Source organism: Tiliqua scincoides, chromosome 5 (genome assembly GCF_035046505.1).
Source record: "Tiliqua scincoides isolate rTilSci1 chromosome 5, rTilSci1.hap2, whole genome shotgun sequence".
NCBI lineage: Eukaryota > Metazoa > Chordata > Lepidosauria > Squamata > Scincidae > Tiliqua > Tiliqua scincoides.
This window is the reverse complement of record NC_089825.1, coordinates 18,617,138-18,639,981: the sequence shown is the minus strand read 5'-3', so window position 1 is coordinate 18,639,981 and position 22,844 is coordinate 18,617,138. Positions and strand designations below refer to the sequence as shown.

At 41.7% G+C, this 22,844-nt stretch overlaps 2 protein-coding genes across 3 annotated transcripts in view; both read left to right on the top strand.

Annotated features, from left to right (window-relative positions):
• YME1L1 (YME1 like 1 ATPase) overlaps nucleotides 1-3,659 on the top strand; it is a 28,521-nt gene extending 24,862 nt beyond the window's left edge. For both annotated transcript variants that reach the window (XM_066629027.1, XM_066629025.1), the window contains exons 18-19: nucleotides 450-536; nucleotides 1,821-3,659. In XM_066629027.1, the coding sequence (XP_066485124.1) occupies nucleotides 450-536; nucleotides 1,821-1,964 (231 nt within the window). In that variant the 3' untranslated portion in view covers nucleotides 1,965-3,659. The remainder of the gene's footprint in view (nucleotides 1-449; nucleotides 537-1,820) is intronic.
• A 4,878-nt stretch (nucleotides 3,660-8,537) lies between these two features.
• On the top strand, nucleotides 8,538-21,248 carry LOC136651326 (phthioceranic/hydroxyphthioceranic acid synthase-like). The gene is made up of 6 exons (XM_066627610.1): nucleotides 8,538-8,592; nucleotides 10,158-10,311; nucleotides 11,134-11,294; nucleotides 12,680-12,883; nucleotides 14,946-15,127; nucleotides 15,723-21,248. Exons 1-6 carry the CDS (start codon nucleotides 8,538-8,540, stop codon nucleotides 21,246-21,248), a joined length of 6,282 nt encoding a protein of 2,093 aa, XP_066483707.1.
• The last annotated feature ends 1,596 nt before the right edge of the window (nucleotides 21,249-22,844 follow it).

Here is a 22,844-nt window from a genome sequence, read left to right as displayed (position 1 = left end):
TTAATAGGCAGTAAAAATTAATAGAATGCTTAAAAATAATTGCATACCGTTACGGTTCAGCCAACTAAAGCATCTAACTGGTAACTAAGTCTTTTCCTTCCCTGACTCATATTCAGTAGACCTGTGTTTTTTAACAGGCATTCATATGTATGAATATATGTTCATGTATGAATTTTTAAATTGCACTGGTTTTTATTATTTTTGCACCTTGTATTTTGTTCTTATGTTGGCATTTTACTTTTTCCCCCTCTGTTGTACACTACCTTGAGCAATCCATTTATTCAGAGGGAAAGGTGGAGTATAAATCAGTGCCTGTAGTTTGGATGTGGGGGGATCCTGTTGCAGTTCAGTGGATGTTACTTGCATGATGTTGAAAGGTTAAATCAGATAAAAATGTCTTTTTCGAAGTGCTGTAAAAGTAAATGTCTTGCACTTTCCATTTTTGTTAGCTTGGTGTCATGACCTATACGGATACAGGAAAACTCAGTCCTGAAACTCAGTCTGCAATTGAGCAGGAAATAAGAGCACTATTAAAGGTAAGAACTTTAATACTTTAAGACAGTGTTTTCCAAACTATGGGTCAGGATTCACCAGTAGGTCAGGACCTGATTGTTGGTGACTGAAACCGAAACTGGCAGACTGATAACTGACAAGGAAAATATACTGGATGGAAAGTGAAACTGAGCAGCATATGCATGTTTGCACATGAGCAGGCAAACAGGACTCAGTCTGCTTGAAGGACAGGCAGAGAGGAATGCAATGCCACCAGAATGGTACTAATCCAATGAATATGAGGCTCAACAAATGCTCCAGAAGGCATTGCCTCAACCCACCATAGTAAAAAGGATAATAGCAGAGGCTTGAGAAGATGGTAAAGTGAAACTTTTTTCAAAAAATCACGTGAAGCTAGGTGGGTCTTTCTGTCATTTTAAAAAGTGGGTCCCAGTGCTAAAATGTTTGGGAGCTGCTGCTTTAAGAATTTTGGGTTCCCTTTGAGGAGAAAGGCAGAATATAAATTGATATATAGAAGTAAGAACTGAGTGAATAACTTACACACTTCAACTTCTTTGTCTTTATATAGTAAACCATATGGTGTATGGCCAGTCTCCTTATTTGTTAGGTTAACAGCCCAATCCTAACCCTTGATGGCACAGAGAGGCCAGCTGGCCAGCCTCGTATCCAACACAAGGTTGGGGCCGAAAGCGGCTCAGCTTGGGGCAAGGGGAATCACTTCCCCTTACCCCATGAAAAGCCATAGCAGCCTGAATGGAGCTACTCAGATCTGCACCACCTCAGGAGATGGTGCAGATCTGAGCAGCCCTGGACTGCCCAGGGGTTAGGATCTGGCCCTGCTCACCTGCCGCCCGCAAATGGGCCTGCCCCCCTGCCCTGAAATGCCTCCTCCCTGCCCCCTCCCCACCGGCCTAACTCGGCCTGTGTGGGCTTACCTACTCTGTCAGCCCATCAGAGCTTGGGCTGGCATCTGGAGGCTGGTGCATATCCATGTGCCAGCCTCCCTCCTCCAAAGGTGGTACGAAAGTGCCTTATGGCACTTTCGCAACGCTCTTCGGCTGGTGCAGAAGATTTGCACCGGCTGAGGACACTCTAAATATTCAAGTTCAGTGAAACTGAGTGTTGTAAGTCACTTCTGTAACAATTCGTTAGCAATAGAGCTTGCTGACATCATTTTGTTTTTCATAGCTAAACAAGAACATTTGTGACTTTATTATAAATTTTGTGAGAGGTTTATCCTAGCAGCACACCATCATGATTTCCAGTGTTGTAAAACTTCTTAATGTATTTGTATTTCTCTGTGACAGGATTCATATGAGAGGGCAAAGAACATCTTGAAGACCCATGCAAAAGAACACAAGAACTTAGCAGAAGCGTTACTGACTTATGAGACTTTGGATGCCAAAGAAATTCAGATTGTTCTAGAGGGAAAAAAGCTAGAAGTTAGATGATAACTTCCTTATCAAGAACGCTAACGAATACAAGAAATGCAGTAGTCTACTTATGCAGTGTAGCTTTCTTTTCGCGTGTGGTAATAATCACATTTCTTAAGGATAAATATTTGTCTTGTGAGTTTCTGTTTCATTTTACTTAATTTTGTCTTTCCGTACAACAAGACACAAGGAGCAAATGCAGTTCTCACAGATGTAGACATACAATCTCAGGGCTGAATCCAGCTTGTTTGGAAACCTCAAATTCTGAAGCTGAATAGTATGTTCTTAATAGATCTTCCTTAGCTGACTGTGCTCCACGTGGATTGGCAGTCGAGCTACTGAATACTGTGGCCTGAGACACCTTGAAATGCTGCAGGGTTTGCAATAGGCAGAGAAATGACCCTTTAGTCTTGCCAAATTCCAGAGGGCAGTTTATGAAAGCTTCACTCATCATTTAGAAAGGCTGTGGGGCAGAATTAAATGATGTGTTGAACAGATCATATAAACCACAGAAAATGGGGGGCAGGCATCCCTGACACAATCCTGAGCTACATGTTTTTTTCATTGGCCTTCATACCTGTGCCCAAGATCCTTCTGAACACAGTAAGTGGGCAGAGAAATAATAGGGCTTACCTGTTTAGATGCCTTTGGACCACACTGTAGAACTTAGAATTTTTTTTGGGGGGGGGGGTCGGGTCATGCAGCCAAGAGACAGTGTGCTGCCATCTTTGAGGCAGTATTGGGAATATATTTCCAGTTTTATTTAAGCAGTGTGGCATTGTGACAGCAGGGATTTGATGCTGCTCACTATGCTGTTAGATGTTTGTAGAATGATGTTATTTTGGCTGCTTGAGAAACTTTTTGGTTTTCCCATAAGGCAGGTGGTGTTCGGTTAATGAGTGTTTTAGAAGACTTGCCCCTTTTAGTCACCTTCCCTTTTCTAATAACGTACAGTTTTTGTGGCTGAAGAGTTCAAGGCCGTTAGCCCATATTTTAAGTAAACGTTGCCCATATACTGGGAGTGAAATGTGTTGAAACATCTTCTGTACTTGTTAGAACCGGGGAGTGGCATCGGGGACGACTGCTAGGACTTGTTTTCTTGGAACTGTTTTGTGGAAGGACTGGCAAACGGTTTGTTTGCCACAACTTTAATCCCTACACTTCCCTTCTATAAACATCCTTTTTAATAAGATACTTTTGTGCCAGAGATAAATGGGTGGGTGAGAACTTGGGTGAGAGAAATGAAAAGGAAGTTACCAGTCAACTCCAGTTAAAACTAGGGCTAATATGGCTTTTTTTTGTTACAACTAATAGTGCAATTTTTTTTTGAACTGGTAGAGAATGATTTTCTTTTCAACAAAACAAGGATTTCCAATGTCATTTTTTCTTCTTGCTTTGTCTTTCACTCAAATTAGCAGAATATGGAAAGAGCCTGAGATGGTTTCTTTAAGCAGAATACCACTGACTCATTACAAACATACCCCCCTTTTTTCTTGTAGTAACATGCAATAAAATGTGCATATGTGGCATGCTTGGCACTTTTGAGAAAAAAATAAACATTTTGTTTTCTTTTAGCAGACTGCTTTTTTCCCTTCCCAATCCCTCCCCCAGTGTAAATTGCTCTGAAGTATAATTCTGGTTTCCCTCATATGTAAATTGAGGTGTATAAAACATACCGAATGTGTAAATAAATTTAAGAGTTGTTCAGAAAAAGGTGTAATTTTTTTAATGACTTGGATTTTCTAAGAACTTTTTCTGAGAACTTGGTGTGTTTGCTGCTACTTCTCTTGTTCATTAGGTATATGAGGTTTTTTTAAATGAAAAATTGAATTGTTGAAAAATAAAATACAATTTGTTCACCATTTAAGTCGGTATTTAGAATGTATAGGTTCTCATAACTCTTGGAAAGTGAGTACTACCTTTCTGAGGCTATGTGTCTTTGATATTCAGAATTAACCGATTAACATTCTTATATATCTGGTATGCATGCAAACATTTTCTGATCCCATGTAAGTAATTGGTTTATTACTAAATCTAATATTTTAGTTGATTTTATTTCCTTATAGTGGAGTAGAAACACAATTATGCATATAAAGTTCTTTGCAGGATTTCAAAAATTATTCCTTTATGGCCGTATTGTTAAAGACTGCTTGCAGACTTGTCGACCAAGTTGTAAACAAGACAGAGCTAGCTATTGATATTATGAGGTTCTTGCCACTCACTCACTGAAGGTGTGGATGTCTCCCAAATATCTTATAGTGATCTGTGCAAGGAAAGGCACAAAGAACTCTGCTTGTATATGTACTATAGCCTATTCTAGCTTATAAATAGAACCAGGGGCAGGAGGTCTGGTCTAGAGGGGGCAGGAGGTCTGGTCTAGAGTGTTGAGCCTCCGTTTGCCTGAAGATAACATCCGAAGGTCGCCGGTTCGAGGCCACTGGCACTGTGATTTGGCGAGACCTTGAAGCAGCTGACAAGCCCAGCTGAGTTATTCCACCTGCTCTTGAAGAGATGAAGGAGTTGCTTGTCAGCCTGCGTGGGAGGAATCTAGAGGCCAGAAAGTGATAACAGACCGTAAAAGATCCATCAGAAACGTTGTGGTCCTTGAAAGATAGAACCTTTCTCCAATTGTATAAATCCCTACGAGGATTTAAATAGCCTGCCCATGTAAACTGCCTTGAATTAAAGTCTGAGGAGAAATCTGACGACCAAGAAAGGTGGTATATAAATGCCTGTATTATTATTATTATAAATACAGTTTAAATGAAGTATTGAGCACACAAAAGACCAAGCAACACATTACACTGTGTGTCATTGACCCTGTTCTGATCGATCATTTTCATACCCTCTCCCCACCTAAATAGCAGCTGGGAGGGGATCCAGATGAACATAAGGACTAGGCCTTAATCATTTGCCTTCACTGCGTATTTGTCCCAGGGGAGAAGCTCCAAATGGTGCTAATGGCAGCTTCACTCTCAGTGCAAATCGTAACAGGTAGGCCCAATCTAGACTGAGACCATGGCAAAGACAAAGGGTTAAAGCCCACCATGCTCCTAATTTAGCAAGTGTCTCCCATCCCTCCCACTATTTTGGAAAGGAAAAGTACAAACTGATAGGAAAATATCTGAGAAAGTATGAGAGTGGGTGTAAAGATGAAAAAAATCAGTCGTTCCTTACCTGTTAATTTAACATAAAACATGTATGTAAACACAATTAGTAATCACTATGGTGAATGTATACTTTTAGTTAAGCAGTGAAGAAAACCAATTGTTTTGGGGGGAAAATATCTGCAGTGAGAATGTAATTTCCAAGGCTGAAAGTTCTGTTTCATTGTATGATGATTAAAGTACAGGACTGACAAAATTTGATTGGGAAAAGCTAATATGGTTTGTTTAGGTCAATACGAGTCCCTGAGTTAAAACTGCAGTGTTACTTGTTTGATTATATGAGACTCAATTTGCTTAAGTAGTGTATGCCTACATATAATCACCTTGGTAGTATCATAATTAATGTTCAGTGGATACTTGGGTAAAACAGTCTGCATAACAACATGAAGTAATCACATAAAGAAAAAAATCTTGTTTCTACAACAAAAATACATTATCACTTTTATCACTGAAGCTCAAATACAATTTCATCATATTAACAAAAAAAGAAAATAAAAATGGGGTATGAACACAGCCCTGGTTTACACTTCTTGTCACCAGAATGTTAGTTAAGGAGCCAGAGGGTGATGATTAAACTGTTGAAAACCAATTTAGCACTGCCTGCAAAATTGCAAACTGCTTCACCTGCCAATCAGGAACATATAACTGGTATAACCAGATGCAGCCTAGCCTGAGCTTGTCTAGAATATCTGAAGGCCGGCCAGGAAACTCCTAGGGTAAAAACTACTGTACAGAGTATTCCATGTGGTAATTCTTTTATTCTGGAACTGTGCTGGGGGAACTGTTTCTTAACCCATGGAACCTAACAAATCAGGTAGGTCTTACTGAAGCAGATCAAGTGTTTGTTCCAGTAACACACCAAACAGCATGAGATGTCACTTAAGGCTTACTTTACAGATGTCTGAGTTAATTTGTGTGTATGGTATATTTAAAAGTTACTTTTCTATCTGTTGTCTCTAGAATTTAGAAGTACGCCAAGTATTTTTCTATGTGAAACAGTATGCGAATCTTGTTCAATGCGTTTTGTTTCTATACATATATCTGAGTATGTATGATTTTTTTTTAATGTGGGAGTGATTTATAGTTCTAGGTTGATGGTGGAATTTGGTCTTTTCTCCTGGAAAGTGGTAGAACCTATTTCTGAAATGGTATTCCAACAGTACAATTCTTGCTTGTGTAAACAGAGTAGTACCTTGTAGAGCCACCGTCCAGGACCAGTTCAATTCTTACTGTACATTGTTAGAAATGTTCCTGTATTTCTTGCTTTCTTTTGTATTCAAAGTTTATTCAACGTGTATTTCTAGTGTATGCAAATATTAAGCTCTTTAAAAGCTTGGCATTGATGCACAGTTACTGTTTTGTGCATTTCTCAATGCTTGTATGTTTCATATGGAAGCTGCTTCATTTACTCCTACACCAATATTAAGCTGATTTTGCAATGTGCCAGCTAGGATGCTTTTATTAAAGGTGGAGCTGCTAATTTTTATCAGCCTTTCCATTTATAAGATCACCTTTTTTTATCTTTAAACATAACCATTTTTCCCTCAACTTCTATCCATGTTTCTGTGAGAAAGTCCTAGTGAACACAGTGGCACTTATTGTTGGATCAACATGCCTAGGATTGCACTGTTAAATTATGACAACCTCTTCTACGAGGTTATATACGTATATCTCATATATATATGTTGGACATGAACCAACCAGTGCAGTTTTTGTTTCGTGGGAGTCATTCAAGCACTTATTTAATTTTCCTATTGAAACAAACTGGATTCAAAAGGGCTTTCATTTTAGCTGGTTTGTGCCCAAAGTGAATGATCCCTTTAGATTTAAATACTGATTAACAGTTGCATGGAGACGCAAATGACAATTTTAAGTTTCCTTATGTGAAAGTTGTGCTGAAGTCAAAGGGACTTAATTCCTCATGATATCAATCTGAGTTTTTTCTGAAAGGTTCTGCCAGGTTGGAGCACAACTTGCCTTAGTGGCTATGAGTGGAATAAGGGAATCGCCCACTTGGCACACGCTATTAAAAAAAAAATTCAGATGAACCTAGACTTCCTATCTCATGTGGCAAAGGAACACACTATTAATGTGGAATGCACAAAAAGGTATATATAAGTTGCTGCTGCAAAACGTGGTGGTCATTAGTTTTGATGACTAAAAAAAAACCCAGAATGTTAGACAAATTATGGAGATGTCTATTGACAGGTATTAGCCATGATAGTTGAATGGAGCATCCATAAATGCAGAATAGTGGAGACAAGCAACAGATAAGGATTGTTGAATTGACTCCTGTTTTTAAACTTCCCAGAAGCCTGTTTGACATAGCCAAAAACAGAATAATGCTGGATTAGATGAATCATTGGTTTTATCCAGCAGGATTACTATTAAAATGTCTTGTATACCTGGGAACTGTGGAAGGATCTTCGTTACACCATGACTACATTGTTGTTAATGTGTAAAGGAGAGGCCCTGAGTGTTAGCTCTGAAAAGAAGATGCTACCCTTCGAAAAAATATTTCTTTTATTTTGAAAAAATCAAAAACGAATAATTGTGTTGTGTGTCCCTTTTAAGTTCTAATTACTATTTTGTATTAGTCTTGCTTATTTTTATGGTAAATTGCAATATTTGGAGTGGACCCTACTGGAAGTCTTGTCAAATACATATTTTTAAAAATCAAATCATGTGAATTGTTCCTATGTAGTCTTAGCCACCTTGGGTCCCTTGGGGGAGAAAGGTGGGGTATAAATAAAGTAAATAGCAATAAAAATAAAGTTAATAATAATAATGTAAAGAAGGGTGGCTTTTTTTTTAGACATTATGGGCCCAATTCTATCCAACTTGCCAATGCTGGTGCAGCTGTGCAAGTGGGGCTGCATCCTGTGATGGAGTGGGCAGACACTGGGGTCTTGTCAAGATATGGGAACATGTGTTCCCTTACCATGGGGCTACATTGTGGCTACACCGGAGCTAGAAAGTTGGATAGGATTGGACCCTATCACATCTGTCATGAGAAGGTGCCTAAATGTTTCAACATCATGTTGGTCCATGTGGGGTTATAATTTTTCAAACGGCTCAACATATGGATACCTCAATCATTTGCTGTTCCCACAATAGTGCCAAACAATCCTGGCAGCTGTTGTAAACTCTCCAAATGATGGGAGGTTATGTTTTGTGGTGAGCAGTATGGAAATGTGGCGGTCCTACACTTTAATCTGACCTCTAACTAAGAAAACTTTTATTTCTTTTTTCTCACTTGAGTAACTAACTAGACATTTCATTTCTGTGTAGTGTCTGGAAAAGTGAAATGTCATTTTGCAGAGTGACAAGCAAAAAGCAAATATTTGTAAGCTTGTACAGTATTCATTTTTCACAGAATCCTTGCCTTAATTATGACTGGCATGAATAGAAAAATAAGACAAAAATGGCATCTGAGGATGAAATTGCCATTGTGGGAATAGGATGCAACTTTCCTGGAGGTAAGCCTTTGCTAAATCAAAACAATTGTGCTAAGAGTGAAATAGGACAGTGGTTCTCAGATGTTTTAGCACTGGGACCCACAATTTGTTGGGACTCACCAGAAGTGATGTCACTAAACCTGAAAGTGATGTAATGGCCAGAAGTGACATCACCAAGCAGGAAAATTTTTTAACACCCCCATATGACAAATTAAAATTAAATTAAATTAAATTAAATTAACTAAGCCCAATCCTGAGCAGTGCCATAAGACATGTTTGCGAGCCCTTACAGCAGGCCCAGCGAGAGTGTGAGCGCGTGCTGAGCCAACTCTGGTGCTGGGCCTGCATTCTGCTGCCCAGCAATTGCCTGTACCGCTGGGTGGCAGAGAGGTGAGTGGGGGAAGGGGCCGGGAGGAGGCATTCTGCAGTGGGCAGGGGGCAGACATGGAGGGTTGAGAGAGCATGGTGGGAAGGGGGCGGGACTGGTGGAGCTTGGCTCCACTGGATCCAGAGCCCTATTTTGGACCATGTGGCTTGAAAGTCGCCGCAGAATCAAGTAGCCCCATTGCAGGGCTACTTCTCTTGCTTGGGGGAAGGGAACAAAATTTCATTTCTCCCAGGAAGGTGGCAGCGGCTGCCTGAGGCACATTGGATGCTGTGGCTGCTATTTTGCAGCAGTGACAGCCCTGCGCTCTGGGCTGTAAGTAAATTAAAAGTTCATGATAAGTATAAGTTTACCAATTTATTTAAAATAAAGAAGAACCCTCCTAACCCTCCCAAGCTGTGGCTGATCTGTTTTTTAAAAATTCACCAAACACCCAAAGGCTGCAATCCTATTTATGCTTACCCAAGAGTGAGTAAGCCCCATTGACTATCATTGTTAAAAGCATATACAGAGCAGCCTGTTAAAAGTACAAATCTGTACATTTCCCCAAATGCAGTCACATACCATGGTAGCATCAAGTCTAATAAAGATAAGATATATTGTACATTGAAATGGATGGGGACCACCTGAACGTGGCTTGCAACCCACCTAGTGGGTCCTGACCCACAGTTTGAGAAACACTGATATAGGAGGTATAAATCCTTATTTCTGTCAGTTCTTCAGGTATTCTGGACTGCATTGTAGGTGTTTTCAGAAGAAGATGGCAGTACTAGATATTTAGAAATGTTGACCTTTAAGTTCTTGCTAGAATGCTTTTAATAGTTTGAGGCCACACCACATTTTAAGAATAATTTGACCTGATGGGCTTAGGGTGCAATCCTAACCAGGTCTACTCGGGAGTAAGTTCTATTTTGTTCAGTGGGGCTTATTCTCAGGAAAGTGTGGTTAGGATTGAAGTCTTAGTTTTTGTTTAGTCAATAGCAGCAGGATTGAGCCCCCTTGAACTGAGGCTTTACTCAAAATAGATATTGCTGGGAAAGTTCAGATTTGACTTAAATTGTTTTACATTTGAAATATTATTTCTCATGAAAATTGCAAATGGTTCGAACAGGTTTTTTTGTGTGTGTGTGAATAAAGACAATTTATTTTTGTAAATAAAGACAAGCAGACATTCTTTTTCTTTTAAATCTTCATGCAATAGGTGAAGGGATTGACTGTTTCTGGAAAGTGCTGGAGGATGGCCGAAACTGTACTACAGAAATACCTCCAGAAAGATTTAGCATGAGAGTTTGGCATGACCCACATTATAATGAACCTGGTAAAATGCACACAACGCATGCTGCTCTTCTCGATGAGTAAGTCTTACAACATGCTTGTAAACCATTCAGCTCTCCAAACTTGCAAATGGGGAGTAGGGCGTGCTTTTCTTCTGAACTTAGTGATTCATGTCCCTGGTTCTATATAGGAACCTTTTAAACATCTCTCTTTAAAAGTAATGAGCTGCTTTGGTTGCTCACAGAAAACCTGCACACCATGTGAGCTGGTTTGGATTGAAGATCTGAGGCAGAAATGTTATACAATGGGGAAAAAATGTGTGGGTGTTGCTGATCCTCAACTTCTTGGTGTATGTGGGGGGCAGGACATGATATCATCCTGTTAGTATTTCCTCACACCCTGCTCAGCTTCATTGGATGCCACTCACAGAGGGAGGAAAGGGCAAGGAAATGCCATCACAATGACATAATGGAATGTAAAACCAATAAAGAGGCTTGTGGCACCTTGAAGATGACAGTCCACCCTCTCAGATGCAGGAAGCAAAATTCTTAGTAGACAGGTGTGGGGGTGGGTGGGTGTCGAGCAGCAATTTTCAACTGGTGTGCTGTGGCACACTGGTGTGCCGCAAAAGTTGCGCAGGCGTGCCACAAGAATTTGGAGCACAGTGGTTGAAAATGGCTGAAAAGCCTTTCCAGGTTCTGTGGTTCTGTTTGTAGGGCAACTACCTGCAGTAACAAATTGCCTGTCCCACTTTCTTTGCCAGCTCTCCAGTGGAGGAATAATTTCAATCTATAAAATTATTACAGCTCATTTTAATATCAAGCTTGTTGGATTAAGCGGCTTGTGCATCACACTGTGTGTGGCACATCTTCTTGTGTCTTTGTTCTTATTTTTTATTTTAGATTGAATGCATTTGACAATAAGCTGTTTGGCATTAACAACGAGGAAGCCAAATGTATGGATCCTCAGCAGAAGCTGCTCCTGGAGTGCACCTACAGAGCACTGGAAAATGCCGGAGTCGCAACTGAAAATATCAGTGGCACCAAAACTGGGGTTTTTGTTGGTGAGCAAATGGTTTCATGGAGAAGATTTGCCCAAACACATCATAATAGTCCTCGCTTATATATCTGCTTTAGCCACGCAACAAGGGCTTGTAACACCACAGTCCAGTGGCTTGCGTCTGTTGTGTCTCCATAAAAGGTTCTTGAGAGACCTTAGAAAGTTGCTCTCAATAAGCCTTGATGGACACGAAGTACTGGGCCACGTGGGCGGCTTATAAGTTTGATACGGCACAATGCAACTTATTTATCAACAATATTTGAATCCTATTTGCAAAGCTATTTATCCTTGTAAGAATGCCACTGTGGTGTGATTTTTGTTTTATTTTATAGATTTATGTGCTGCCTTTAAAGACAAATCTTCATAAAGTGGCTTCCAGAAGTTTCAGAACAATCCAATATTCTTGTGTCTATGTTATGTAAAGTAACATAATAAAATAGAAAGAATAGCCACATGATATCTATTAAACGCAAGATCAAATCACCCACAGAAGACCATGCAATTTTTTTCAAACATGTAACTGCCTTTTAAAGATGGAAAAAGAGGGGGATTGATGGGTTTTCCTGGGGAATAAATTCCATAACCATGGCACCATCACCAAGAAGGCTCTGTCTCAGGTGCCCATGAAACGAAATTGAGCAAGCTGCAAAGGTTAGAGAACCCATGTAGGGTTATATGGGTGAAAGCAGTTCTTAGAATAATGTAACAGTAGATGGAAGACAAGATGGGCTTAGTGACTAGTATTTGGCAATTGGCAGTCATCTCTTGCTCCCCACTTAGCCCTTTTAACTGGGTAAACTGGGGGAGGGTGTTTACTAGGAAAGTGTCGTTCTCCTGCCATCATTCAAAGCCATTCAGAAAGAGTATCTTGGGAAAGCCTCCCTCCCAATTTGTCAGGGAGACCCAAACCCCATTGCAATCAGACAATAGTGGGGCAAGTGCAATCTGAGAGTCATGGCAACATGCTCCATCTAAAGTGAACTGAAAGACCAGACGACACAGTAAAAATATAAGACATTTATTAAAAAGTACACTATCAAAGCTATTAAAGGCAAAATACAAGTCTGCCCACAAATTTTCTGCCTTGTTTTCATGTATTGATGAAAACAAGGCAGAAAATGGGGTAACTGGAGGTTTTCACCACAGGTAACCTGATCCTAAATCATTTAAAGACTTTAAAGATTAAAACCAGAACCTTTAATTGTGCCCAGAAACAAATGGGTAGTCAGTGCAACTTGCACAAAACAGATGTAACGTGCTGTCCACTCTGTCTTTGTCAGCATTCTGGCAACTACATTTTGAAGCCATTATAGTTTTTGACCTGTGTTGGACTCTGAATGTTTGTCTTACCTATATAGATCTTAATGTTTTCTTTTTCTGTATTTTCAGGTCTGACGAATCGAGACTATGAATCCATAACGGACAGGGCAGTTTCAGAAACAAACCAATATGGCGGCACTGGAGCAACAATGAGCACAGCCGCTAACCGGATTTCATTCACTTTTAATCTGACAGGACCATCACTTACCATTGATACTGCTTGCTCATCATTCCTCACTGCTTTGCACTTTGCCTGCACAGCCATTAAACAGGGTATTGGAATTTTGAATGAAGATTATGAATGTCCATTTTTAGACTTGTCAAGATTTCTAACCCATACTGTTGGAATGGGACTTGGAGGTACTACTTCATGGTGACTTCAGGCCTTCCTGAAAGATCTCCTGCAGAAAATGGTGCTGTGAGACTCCTTTGGCATATGGTAACCCACAGCATTAAATTCTATAGCCCATGTTATTGAACATTGACATGAAGCTTCTGGAGGAGATCATCTGGGAGTCTGGGCTTGGATGTCACCAATACGTATATGATACCTGGCTTGACATTTTCACTCATTCTAATTTAGGTAGGCTGTGGAAATAGTTCTTACAGAAGTAAGGACCCAATCCTATCCAAGTTAGGACCTATCCAAATTTAGGACCCAATCCTATCCAAATTTGCAGGTTGGATATAGCCATGCCAACAGGGTGTGTGCTGCATTCTGTGATGGGGGAGCAATCACGAAGGCCTCCACAAGGTCAGGGAATGTTTGTTCCCTCATCTCAGGGCTGCATTGCAGCTGCATGGTGTTGGAAAGTTGAATAGAATTGGACCCTCTATTGTTGTAATTGCGATGCTGTTAGCAATGGCATAGCTAGTATATTTGACACCAAGGACAGACCATTCCCACTGCCTTGCCCTTGGCTGCTCAAAGCCACAGGTATACCTGGTCTCTGCCTCAGGGTACCTCTGATATTTGAAGTGATGGGTAACCCTGTGGTTGTCTTTGAGCTCTGGAGCTCTCAATGGGGAAGAATTCGCCAGCCAGCCCCTAGAGTGACAGGCACAAGATTCAGGCACCCCCTTATCGCTGGCACCTGGAGCAGACCACCTCCCTGCCCTGTCCTTGGTATACTGCTTGCTGGCAGCTTCCTTCAGTGTCTAGTCATTAGGCTGGAAAGCCAGAATATGATTGTTTAAAATAAATTACAACAGGCTGTATCCAAAGGTTCCCTTCCTCTGGTAGAAGGGAACTTTGTATACAACCCAATGTCAAATAAAATGTGAAGTTGGTCCAATTTTCATTTACACTGATTCTTTGGAGGAAAGAAGGGCAGGGAAATTTGGATATAAGGTTGGTTTTTATGCACACTGTCATGTTAAGGTTTGATGTGATTCTAAATGCATAACTAACATTTCTGTGTGTGTGTGTGTGTGTGTAATAGCAAATAGCACATGTAGAGCAGGCACACAATGAAATGACCTGAAACTATGATGGGGAGGTGGGGGTTTTATTACTTTGCCCTGGGGCAATTCTGATCCTGATAGAAGCCCCCGCTCCCCTGTTTGCTGTTTTTAATGGGCTTTTAATTGTAATTTTCTTCCAAGGCAAGAAAATTTCAATTTTTTCCCATCAGAAATGTGCGACAGCTTGCAATCAGGATCAGAACCATGGCAGGGCAGAATACTAAAGTCCCTCTATCCTTCTGCTGTGGATTCGGGCAGTTTTGTCCTGCCCACTTGTGCGTGCTATTCCCTTAAAATTTATTTATTTATTTGATTTGTAATCCGCCTTTCTCCCCGGAGGGCACCCAAGGCGGCTAACAACATTTAAAAATAATAAAATACATTAAAATATATCAAATACATAAAAACAAACCATAAAAGCAACCTGTAACATAAAAGCAACCAGTAGCAATAAAATCAGCAGTAAAAACAATTAAAAGCAGCCATCAGACATCAAAGGCTTGCTGGAATAAAAACGTTTTCAGGCCTCACTGGAAGGTTAACAATGAAGGAGCTGTTCTCAACTGAAAGGGGAGGGAATTCCACAATACAGGCGTCACCACCGAGAAGGCCCTATTTCTGACTGCCATCCCCCTCACCTCTCTTAATGGCGACACAACCAACAGGGCCCCCTCTGATGACTGAAGAGGACAGGCACACACACACACCCCATGGAAGTGTTGTTCATGTGGTTAGGTCACTTCTGATTTGATCCCAGGTGCTGTCCAGAGAAATTACCATGTCATAGAAAAGCAACTTCTTTGGCCAGGTGAAGATCGTGCCGTTTTTCCACTTTTCATGACTTCCAGATTGTTTTGTACATTTGATGCAGGAGACTGTGAATCAGTTCTCTGTGGAGGAGTGAACTGCATCATGGATCCCTGGAAATTTGTATCTCTGAGTAAAGCAACCATGATATCTCCTGACGGAATCAGTAAGCCCTTCTCTCGACAGGCAGATGGTTATGGAAGAGGAGAAGGCTGCGGCGTGCTTTTGTTAAAGCCCCTGAAAAAGGTAAGGTGTTTATATAGTGCTCCCTATTTCTTCAAGTAGGGAGAAATTTTGAACCAGCTCTAGTTTCCTTTGGATAAGGGAGCAACAGAGACTTGGTGTGTCGTTGTAATCTTTGCTTTATTTACAAGTATACAAGCAGGGCATAAGTGGAAGCAAGGAGGCATTCCTTTGAGACAGCAGATCAAAGGTTGCTCCACCTTCCACCAACTCACAGCTTGATCACTCTCAGTCTCCAAATTAGCCCAACACTATGTCACGCCATTTATCTCCTTCTTTGTGTCTTCAAGTTCTGATCAGGATCACATTCAAAACCACAAAGAGATTCCCAACTATCAAGAGACTGTCTCCTAACCATAAGTTCTCATTGATAAAGAAAAAAAATCAGCCAAGCACCCTAAACTATCAACCTGCAGCAAATTGCAAATTATTAAACTATCAGTCTGCAGCAAATAATGAGGCAGCCAGTATCCGTGACAATATAAAGCCACATAGCCTTTCTAGGATGTCCAGTATGAAACAAAGATACACAAAATGCTGAAATAATTAACCATGCACAGTAGCATAAATGTATCTTTACCTTTCTCCCCCAAAACAGGCACAAGAAGACTTCAACAAAATATGGGGTGTCATCAGCACCACTGCAGTCAATCAGAATGGAGGAGCCACAGACATCAAATCATCTCGTGAAGAACAAGAAAAGTTACTGCTCAGCATTTATCCAGCATGTGTTGATCCCTCAGCTGTGCAGTATATTGAAGCACATGGCACAGGAAACCCTTCAGAAGATGCCACTGAGGCAGAAAGCCTAGGCAATGTCATTGGCAAAAAGAGGTCTCCTCAAGTGCCCCCTCTCAAGATGGGCTCCGTTAAAGGGAACATTGGGCACACGGAGTCCGCTTCTGGGGCAGCTGGGCTAATCAAAGTGCTCCTGATGATGCACCATGGGAAGATTGTTCCATCCTTGCACTTCTCGGAGACCAACAGCAGCATAAATACAGAGGAATTAAATCTCTCCATTCCCACAATGGTCGAGAGGTGGGATGACTCTGGCGACTTGGGCAGAGTAGCCGGGATCAACTGTTTTGGATTTGGCGGGACCAACGCCCATGTGGTTGTCCAGCAGGTTAAGCAAACCCAGGTTCTTCCTCCAGTCAAAAGACCTGTTGAGCTGTTTGTCATCTCTGCAGCTTCAGGCTGTTCTCTCAGAAGGACAATGGAAGACACTGCTAGGCACATCAGTGCAGGTGGCTCAGTAACCCTCCCAAGCCTGGCCTATACCTCTGCATGCAGAAGAAGCCACAGAAACCACAAGTGCAGAAAAGCCTTTGTGGCGTCCTCTCTCCAGCACCTGGAACAACAACTTACATCTGCAGCTGGAATAGAAATTGTTCCAGCAAAGAGGCCTCCGCAACTGGTTTTTGTGTTCTCTGGTAACGATTTGAATTTCAATGGGATCTGCAAAACCCTAATAAGATGCGAGCCAGTATTCAGAGACAAATGTCTTGAAATCAAACAATTATTTCAGCAACTCTCACCCAGAATTATGAAATTAACAGAAAATGAACATGAGGATTTATCCAGGTCTGAAATTGCCCAGCCCTTACTCTTCACGCTGCAGGTGGCCTTGGTTACTCTTCTGCAACACTGGGGAGTGACACCAACAGCTGTGGTTGGCTATTCAGTTGGCGAGGTGGCTGCTGCCCATTTTGCTGGCTGTATTTCCTTGGAAGACGCCGTCAAAGTCATCTATCACAGGAGCAGGCTGCAGGCTATGGTCCCGGGAGGCAGGATGCTGGTTGTGGGTAACGTCCTAGTGGGAGAGGTGTCGGGGGCCCTTGGGGCATACTCAGGCAAGGTCTGCATGGCCGCATTCAACAGTCCTCAGTGTTGTACATTGTCGGGTGATGCAGAGTCCATCGATTCTCTTCAGAAGGACTTAGCTGAACATTTCAGCAAACAAAACATTTTTTTCCATGGTCTAAATGTGCCAGCTGCATATCACAGCCACATGATGGACCCAGTACTGTCAGAGTTGGCAGCCAGTCTATCAGAATTAGAAGGCAGGAAGTCAGAAATTAATCTAATTTCCACAGCAACAGGGAAGGCTGCTTCAGAGGGTGACTTTGTGACAGGCAATTACTGGGCTAGACAGATTCGAGACCCTGTTTCTTTTGCACAGGCCATAATAACTTCTGCAAAAGACAAGGAAAAGATTGTATTCATAGAAATAGGTCCTCATGAAGCATTGCAGACATACATTACTGAAACTTTAGGAAAACAAACCAGAGTTTTACCTTCCTTGCAGACAGATACGGAATACACCGCACTTCTTAATCTGATGAAAGATCTGTTTGAAATGGGATGGAACGTCAACTGGCAGCACTTCTATGAAGGGTATCAAAGTGTACCATCACCCTATCCCAGGTATCAGTTTGATCACAAAAACCTCATGTCACGGCTGAACACTACGCAACAAGCAACTCACAGAGCTGCAAGCTCGAGGCATCCCTTAATTTGCAGTACAAACAATGACAGCACAGAATTCATTTGTTCAATCTCTCCAGCCCTGACCCCATGTTTGTATGAACACAAGAACCATGGTGTTGCTTTGGTTCCTGGTAGCTTTTTTGTGGAACTTGCTCTGGCAGCTGTGATGAGTTGCACAAGACCAAAAGCACCCTTAAGTCTCAATCAGTTGAATATAAATTTTGCTGCACCGTGTGCTTTAAAAGAAAGTTCCCATGATTTAAAGATAAAGGTGGAATCACAAAGATTGTCAGAATTCAGGATACTATCTGGATCAGCTAGTACAGTTCATGTCTCAGGACAAGTCACAAAGAATCCTGAGACATCAATTGAAGAAAAGATCATTTGCCTTCAAGACATTTTTCAGAGGTGTACGGCTGTTGTTAGCAAGGATGAAGTCTATGAGGAATTGTCACACCTTGGATTCTTCTATGGTCCTACTTTCAGACAGCTAAATGATGTTTATTATTGTGAAGAGCTGAAAGAAGCTGTAACAACCGTAAAAGTGAAGGGACAGACGTCAGAAGACATGTATGAGTATTATATCCATCCAGTACTCTTGGAGTGTTTTCTGCAAATGACAGGACTTCTGGCTATGACTATTTCCAAGACCAAAGTGATGCCTCTTTCTGGCATAAACAGCCTTGTAGTTGCTAGACCTTTGGAAGAGGAAATGATCATATATTTGAAAACAAGCAAGTCCACAGAGAATTACATGGAGTTCTGTGGGTGCTTTGCAGATAAACACGGCTCTGTTTTGGCAGAACTGAAAGGCGTTCAGATCCCCTTTGTAAAGGACATTCCCAGAGAAGAAAATGATCTATTGTTTGAAAATAAGTGGAAAGAAATAACCTCTGATCAAACAATGCAGAATTTACCCAAAGCACCCAGAGTGGTGGTATTTGCTGACAAATTTGGAATAGCGCAGCGACTCAAGAATTACTTGCACAGTGAATCTAGATTTGTTCCCTATCAGGACTGGGACAAAATGCTGACAGCAAAGAGAACAGACCGCCGTGCCCAAAATAAAATTAACCTGGAGCTTCAGGGCTACCATGATGTTCTGTATCTGTGGGGAATCCAAAAACTGAATGAAACTTTACCAGATAAAGTGGTGAAATACTCAGTAAGGTGCTGTGAGGCATTACGCCAAGTGGTTATTGCATTAAAGGAGAAGAAGGCTAATTGCTCCATCACAATAATCACTTACAGGACATCAGAAGGGAAAGTAGACCACATAAACACTGGCTTTGGCTTGTATGGCATGACTCGAACATGTATGCTTGAAGTCCCTGAAATTGCATTTCAGATTATTGACATCAGCTCAACAAGCGCAATAGACATCTCCGCCTTAGCAGACGTTTTAGTCAAGTACAAAGCACAGGATTATCCCGAAGTGTGGATCAATGAAGGAAGAATTTACAGTGCTGAAATTAAGCGCATGCAGTTTGAAGCCTCCGCCCTCAATTTGCCATGCCAGCAACTTCAGATTCAGAACTCAGGAATGTGCTTTTTGTATACATCCGATCCATATGGCACAAGTAATCTCTCGGCGAAAGTTGCCAACCCACGTGCTCAACTTGGTAACCACAGCGTTGAGGTCGACATTGAACAATTCAGCATCCATTCAGAAGACTATTTTCCTGTTACTGTGTCCAGCTGTAAATTTGGAAAAACCTTGTACTGGAATTCACACACAATCGATCAGCACAAACTATTAGCATTGGACTTCACTGGCACTGTAACGGCAACAGGGGCCGAAGTGAAAAAAGTCAAAGTGGGAGACCATATTGTTTCATGCTATCCAGTCCCTGCAGCTTCAAGAGTTGTTATTCCAGAAACCGTTTGTTTTAATACTCAGAAATTTCCATGCTTTAGAAATATGCCATGCCTGTCATTCTTCTGGGTAGCAAGGGAGGTTTTGCATCGAACATTGCCTATGCCCAGGCATGGTGAAATGCTGGGTGTGATTTCCACTGAGCCGGAGTCAGTTTTGTGCAAAGTGCTTAATCTTTCCGCCCAGGAAGTAGGATGGAAAACAATCATGACAAGCCATCTGACTGGTCTATGGCAGCGTGTTAATCAGTGCCACGCCCTCATTTTTTTACCTCCACTAAATGGAATATTTAAAGAGAGCCTAACCTGTCTTTTCCACCTGCGAGACATTGTATTGGTTTATGGTAATGAACAGCCAGAATGCCTTCGGCATCTGATTGGGAGCGATAATGAAAATATCCACATCCGTCCTGTCAACCTGGTCCATATTTTTCAGAAAGCATCTCTGATACAGACCCACAAGGAGATCTCCTGGTGGCTTAAGTCAATGAACACGAAACAATTAAAACATCTCACATTTTCCCCTTTTCAGCAAGCAGGAAAGTCTGAAAGGTCAGTTACTGCTCCATCATATTTCAACTGCAAAAGCATCCCAGTTGCAGTGCTGAAAAGTGAGGGTAGCGAGACCTCAGATATACCAGTGACAGAGCCTGGCAACAGACTGTTTAAACAGAATGCTGTTTACATAGTCACTGGGGAATTCACGGGGCTTGGCTTTGAAACAGTAAAATTTGTAGCTCAGAACGGAGGAGGCCGTATCGTGATCCTTTTACCTGAAAAACTGAGCCCTGAGATGCAAAAGGAAGTAAACGCTCTTCAAGATCACTGTGAATGGTGCAGAATAATCAGCTTGCAATGCAATGTGATTTTCAGTTCCGAAGTTGAGAAGGCCATCAAGTCCATCAGTAAAATTTTTCCCAGTTGTCCAATCAAAGGTGTATTCCACACTGCTCTGGTTTTACATGATGGATGTCTTGAATCCCTGACCATGTCTCACTTTGAGGAGGTTTTGAATCCCAAAGTAGCAGGAGCCCTCAATCTTCACTGTGCTATGCAAGGCAGGAAGCTGGACCATTTTGTATGTTACTCGTCTTTCTCGTCATTCCTTGGTCATGCCACACAGTCAAACGATGCAGCTGCCAATTCCTTCTTAGACCTCTTCTGCCACTACAGAAGAAACAGTGGTTGTTCAGGACAGTCCATTAACTGGGGTCCCTTACAGCTGCCTGGTTTGCAAGATCAACAGCATTTCCAAAATATGTTACAAACCCAAGGTGTAGGAGTTCTGCAAGTGAATGACATTCATGAGTATCTTAAAAGAATTTTAATCCTGAACAATCCTCAGCAAGCTGTGATAAAGCTCAATTTTCAAAGTTTAGCACATGTTTTATCTCAGAATTTGTCACTGAGAAGTCGCTTTTTCAGCCTTGTTTCTGAGGAGACCAGTAGTGACACTCCATTCCAGAAATCATCTCTAGGTGAACCTGTAGATTACATCATTTCACTTTTGAAAAGCCTCAGTGATACAAACCCTAGTGAACTTTCAGTGGGTACACCACTTTCATCACTGGGCATAGATTCTACAGTTGCTTTTACTTTACAGAATCGCATCCTTATGGAAAGGGGAGTGGAAATACCTCTTGTTAAACTACTTGATCCTCACTCAACTGTTCTAACTTTAATCTTACATTTGAAAGAGAATTTGGAGACAATAAATTCTCATGTAGCTGAGGAGTCTGATGCTGGGAGTTGGTTGTAGAAACACTGTTTCTGGTGTCAACCCAAAAGAATCATCATAAGAGCTGAACTTCCCCAGTATTTTGTTCAGTTCAGATCTCAAAACACCTTGACTACTCCAGCAGCTCCCAAACTGTGGGTTGTGAGCCAGATTTTTGTGGGGCATGGCTAATGCAGGCTTTAGTGTTGCAAGGCGTTCTGGGGTACTCTCTGGCCACTGCAACACATGAAATGCTAAAAATTGAATTGCAGGCTGGTGTCAGCTGCGGTGCTGCAAGGCATTCTGTGGTGTTACCTGGCTGGTGCAAAGCAATCTGGTGAAAAGATTGGGCAACACTGATGTACATATTTTATACAGGACAGTAATTGGGCAGGGGTGATGTCAGTGTGTGGCACCCTGGGGCAGCTTCTGGGGCCAAATACTTGAGAGGGCCCCAATACCAACTCCTGTCATGACTTCCAAAGGAGAAATAAGCCCGCCCAGCAATCAGTGACTACTGGCTGAGTGAGGGCTCAATCCTATATAACTGTCCAGTGCTGATGCAGCTGTGCTAACTGCATCTTGTGGTAGGGGAACAGTCACAGAGGTAAGGGAATGTTTGTTATCTTAACTTGGGGCTGCATTGCGGCTGCATCTGTGCTGAAAATTTGGATTGGACCTTGAGTCCCTATCATGGCAGATATAGGAGAAAAATAGAAACCTGCCTTCCCTGTCATCCCTACTCCTGAGACCGCGGGAGCGATGAGGTGAGCCATGAGAAGTGACTTCACAAAGGATCTCCTCAAACTTGGAGTCAGCCTTGTAGTTGGGGATGCCTAATGCCAACCCTACAGCTGATCATGCAACAGGCAGATTGCGGTAGCACAGCTACAACTGCATCCTGTGTTTGATGGGTTAAGTAAGTCTGTTGTACTATGTTTGATGGGTAAAGTAACACTGGTTCCCTCTATAACACAAAAGGTTTTCATTTAGCTAAATTTTCAATAATGAAAATGTGTTTGTGTAAACAACAAATGTAAATGTCCATTAATAAATTATATAAATTCAATGGGTTGTTTTTTTTAGCATTAGCCTGAGGGTGAAATATAGATTAATTGTCCTTTTCAGCAAAGCTGAAAAATATTAACTTGTAGTTTAGCCCAGTGGTCTTCAACCTTTTGCATGCTACAACCCAAACAAACAAAATATGAGACTCGGGACACCAGTGTCGATCCTGCTCCCCCTCCCAGGACCCTATCTGCCTACCCCAGGGGTTGGCAACCTTAAACACTCAAAGAGCCATTTGGACCCGTTTTCTGGTGTAAAAACACCTCAGGAGCCACAAAACCCTTTTGACATCTGAAATGAAGATAACACTGCATATATAGTTTGTTTTTTTTACCTTGATGCTCTTATAGGTCCCATTTTTATAACGTAGCCCCCTCTTGTAGCTTTTAGTTAGTTTTGTCATACATTCTTGTCCTGTGTTTTCAGATGCCTGGTCCTCTATGGTGTTTTGCCTGATTCCAAGGCCATTCTCTGCCTGGAGAATTATGCCCACTTTAAGCAAATTAGCTCCCCTTCTTTCCCCCAGCAAATGACCCTGGTTCTGCCCTGCGCTCCTGCTGGACCCCACCT

Coding starts and splice junctions, on each gene's coding strand:
- LOC136651326 (XM_066627610.1), top strand. CDS start 8,538: ATGGCATCTGAGGATGAAATTGCCATTGTGGGAATAGGATGCAACTTT. Junction 8,593..10,157: donor AGGATGCAACTTTCCTGGAG/GTAAGCCTTTGC, acceptor TTCATGCAATAG/GTGAAGGGATTGACTGTTTC. Junction 10,312..11,133: donor CATGCTGCTCTTCTCGATGA/GTAAGTCTTACA, acceptor TTTTTATTTTAG/ATTGAATGCATTTGACAATA.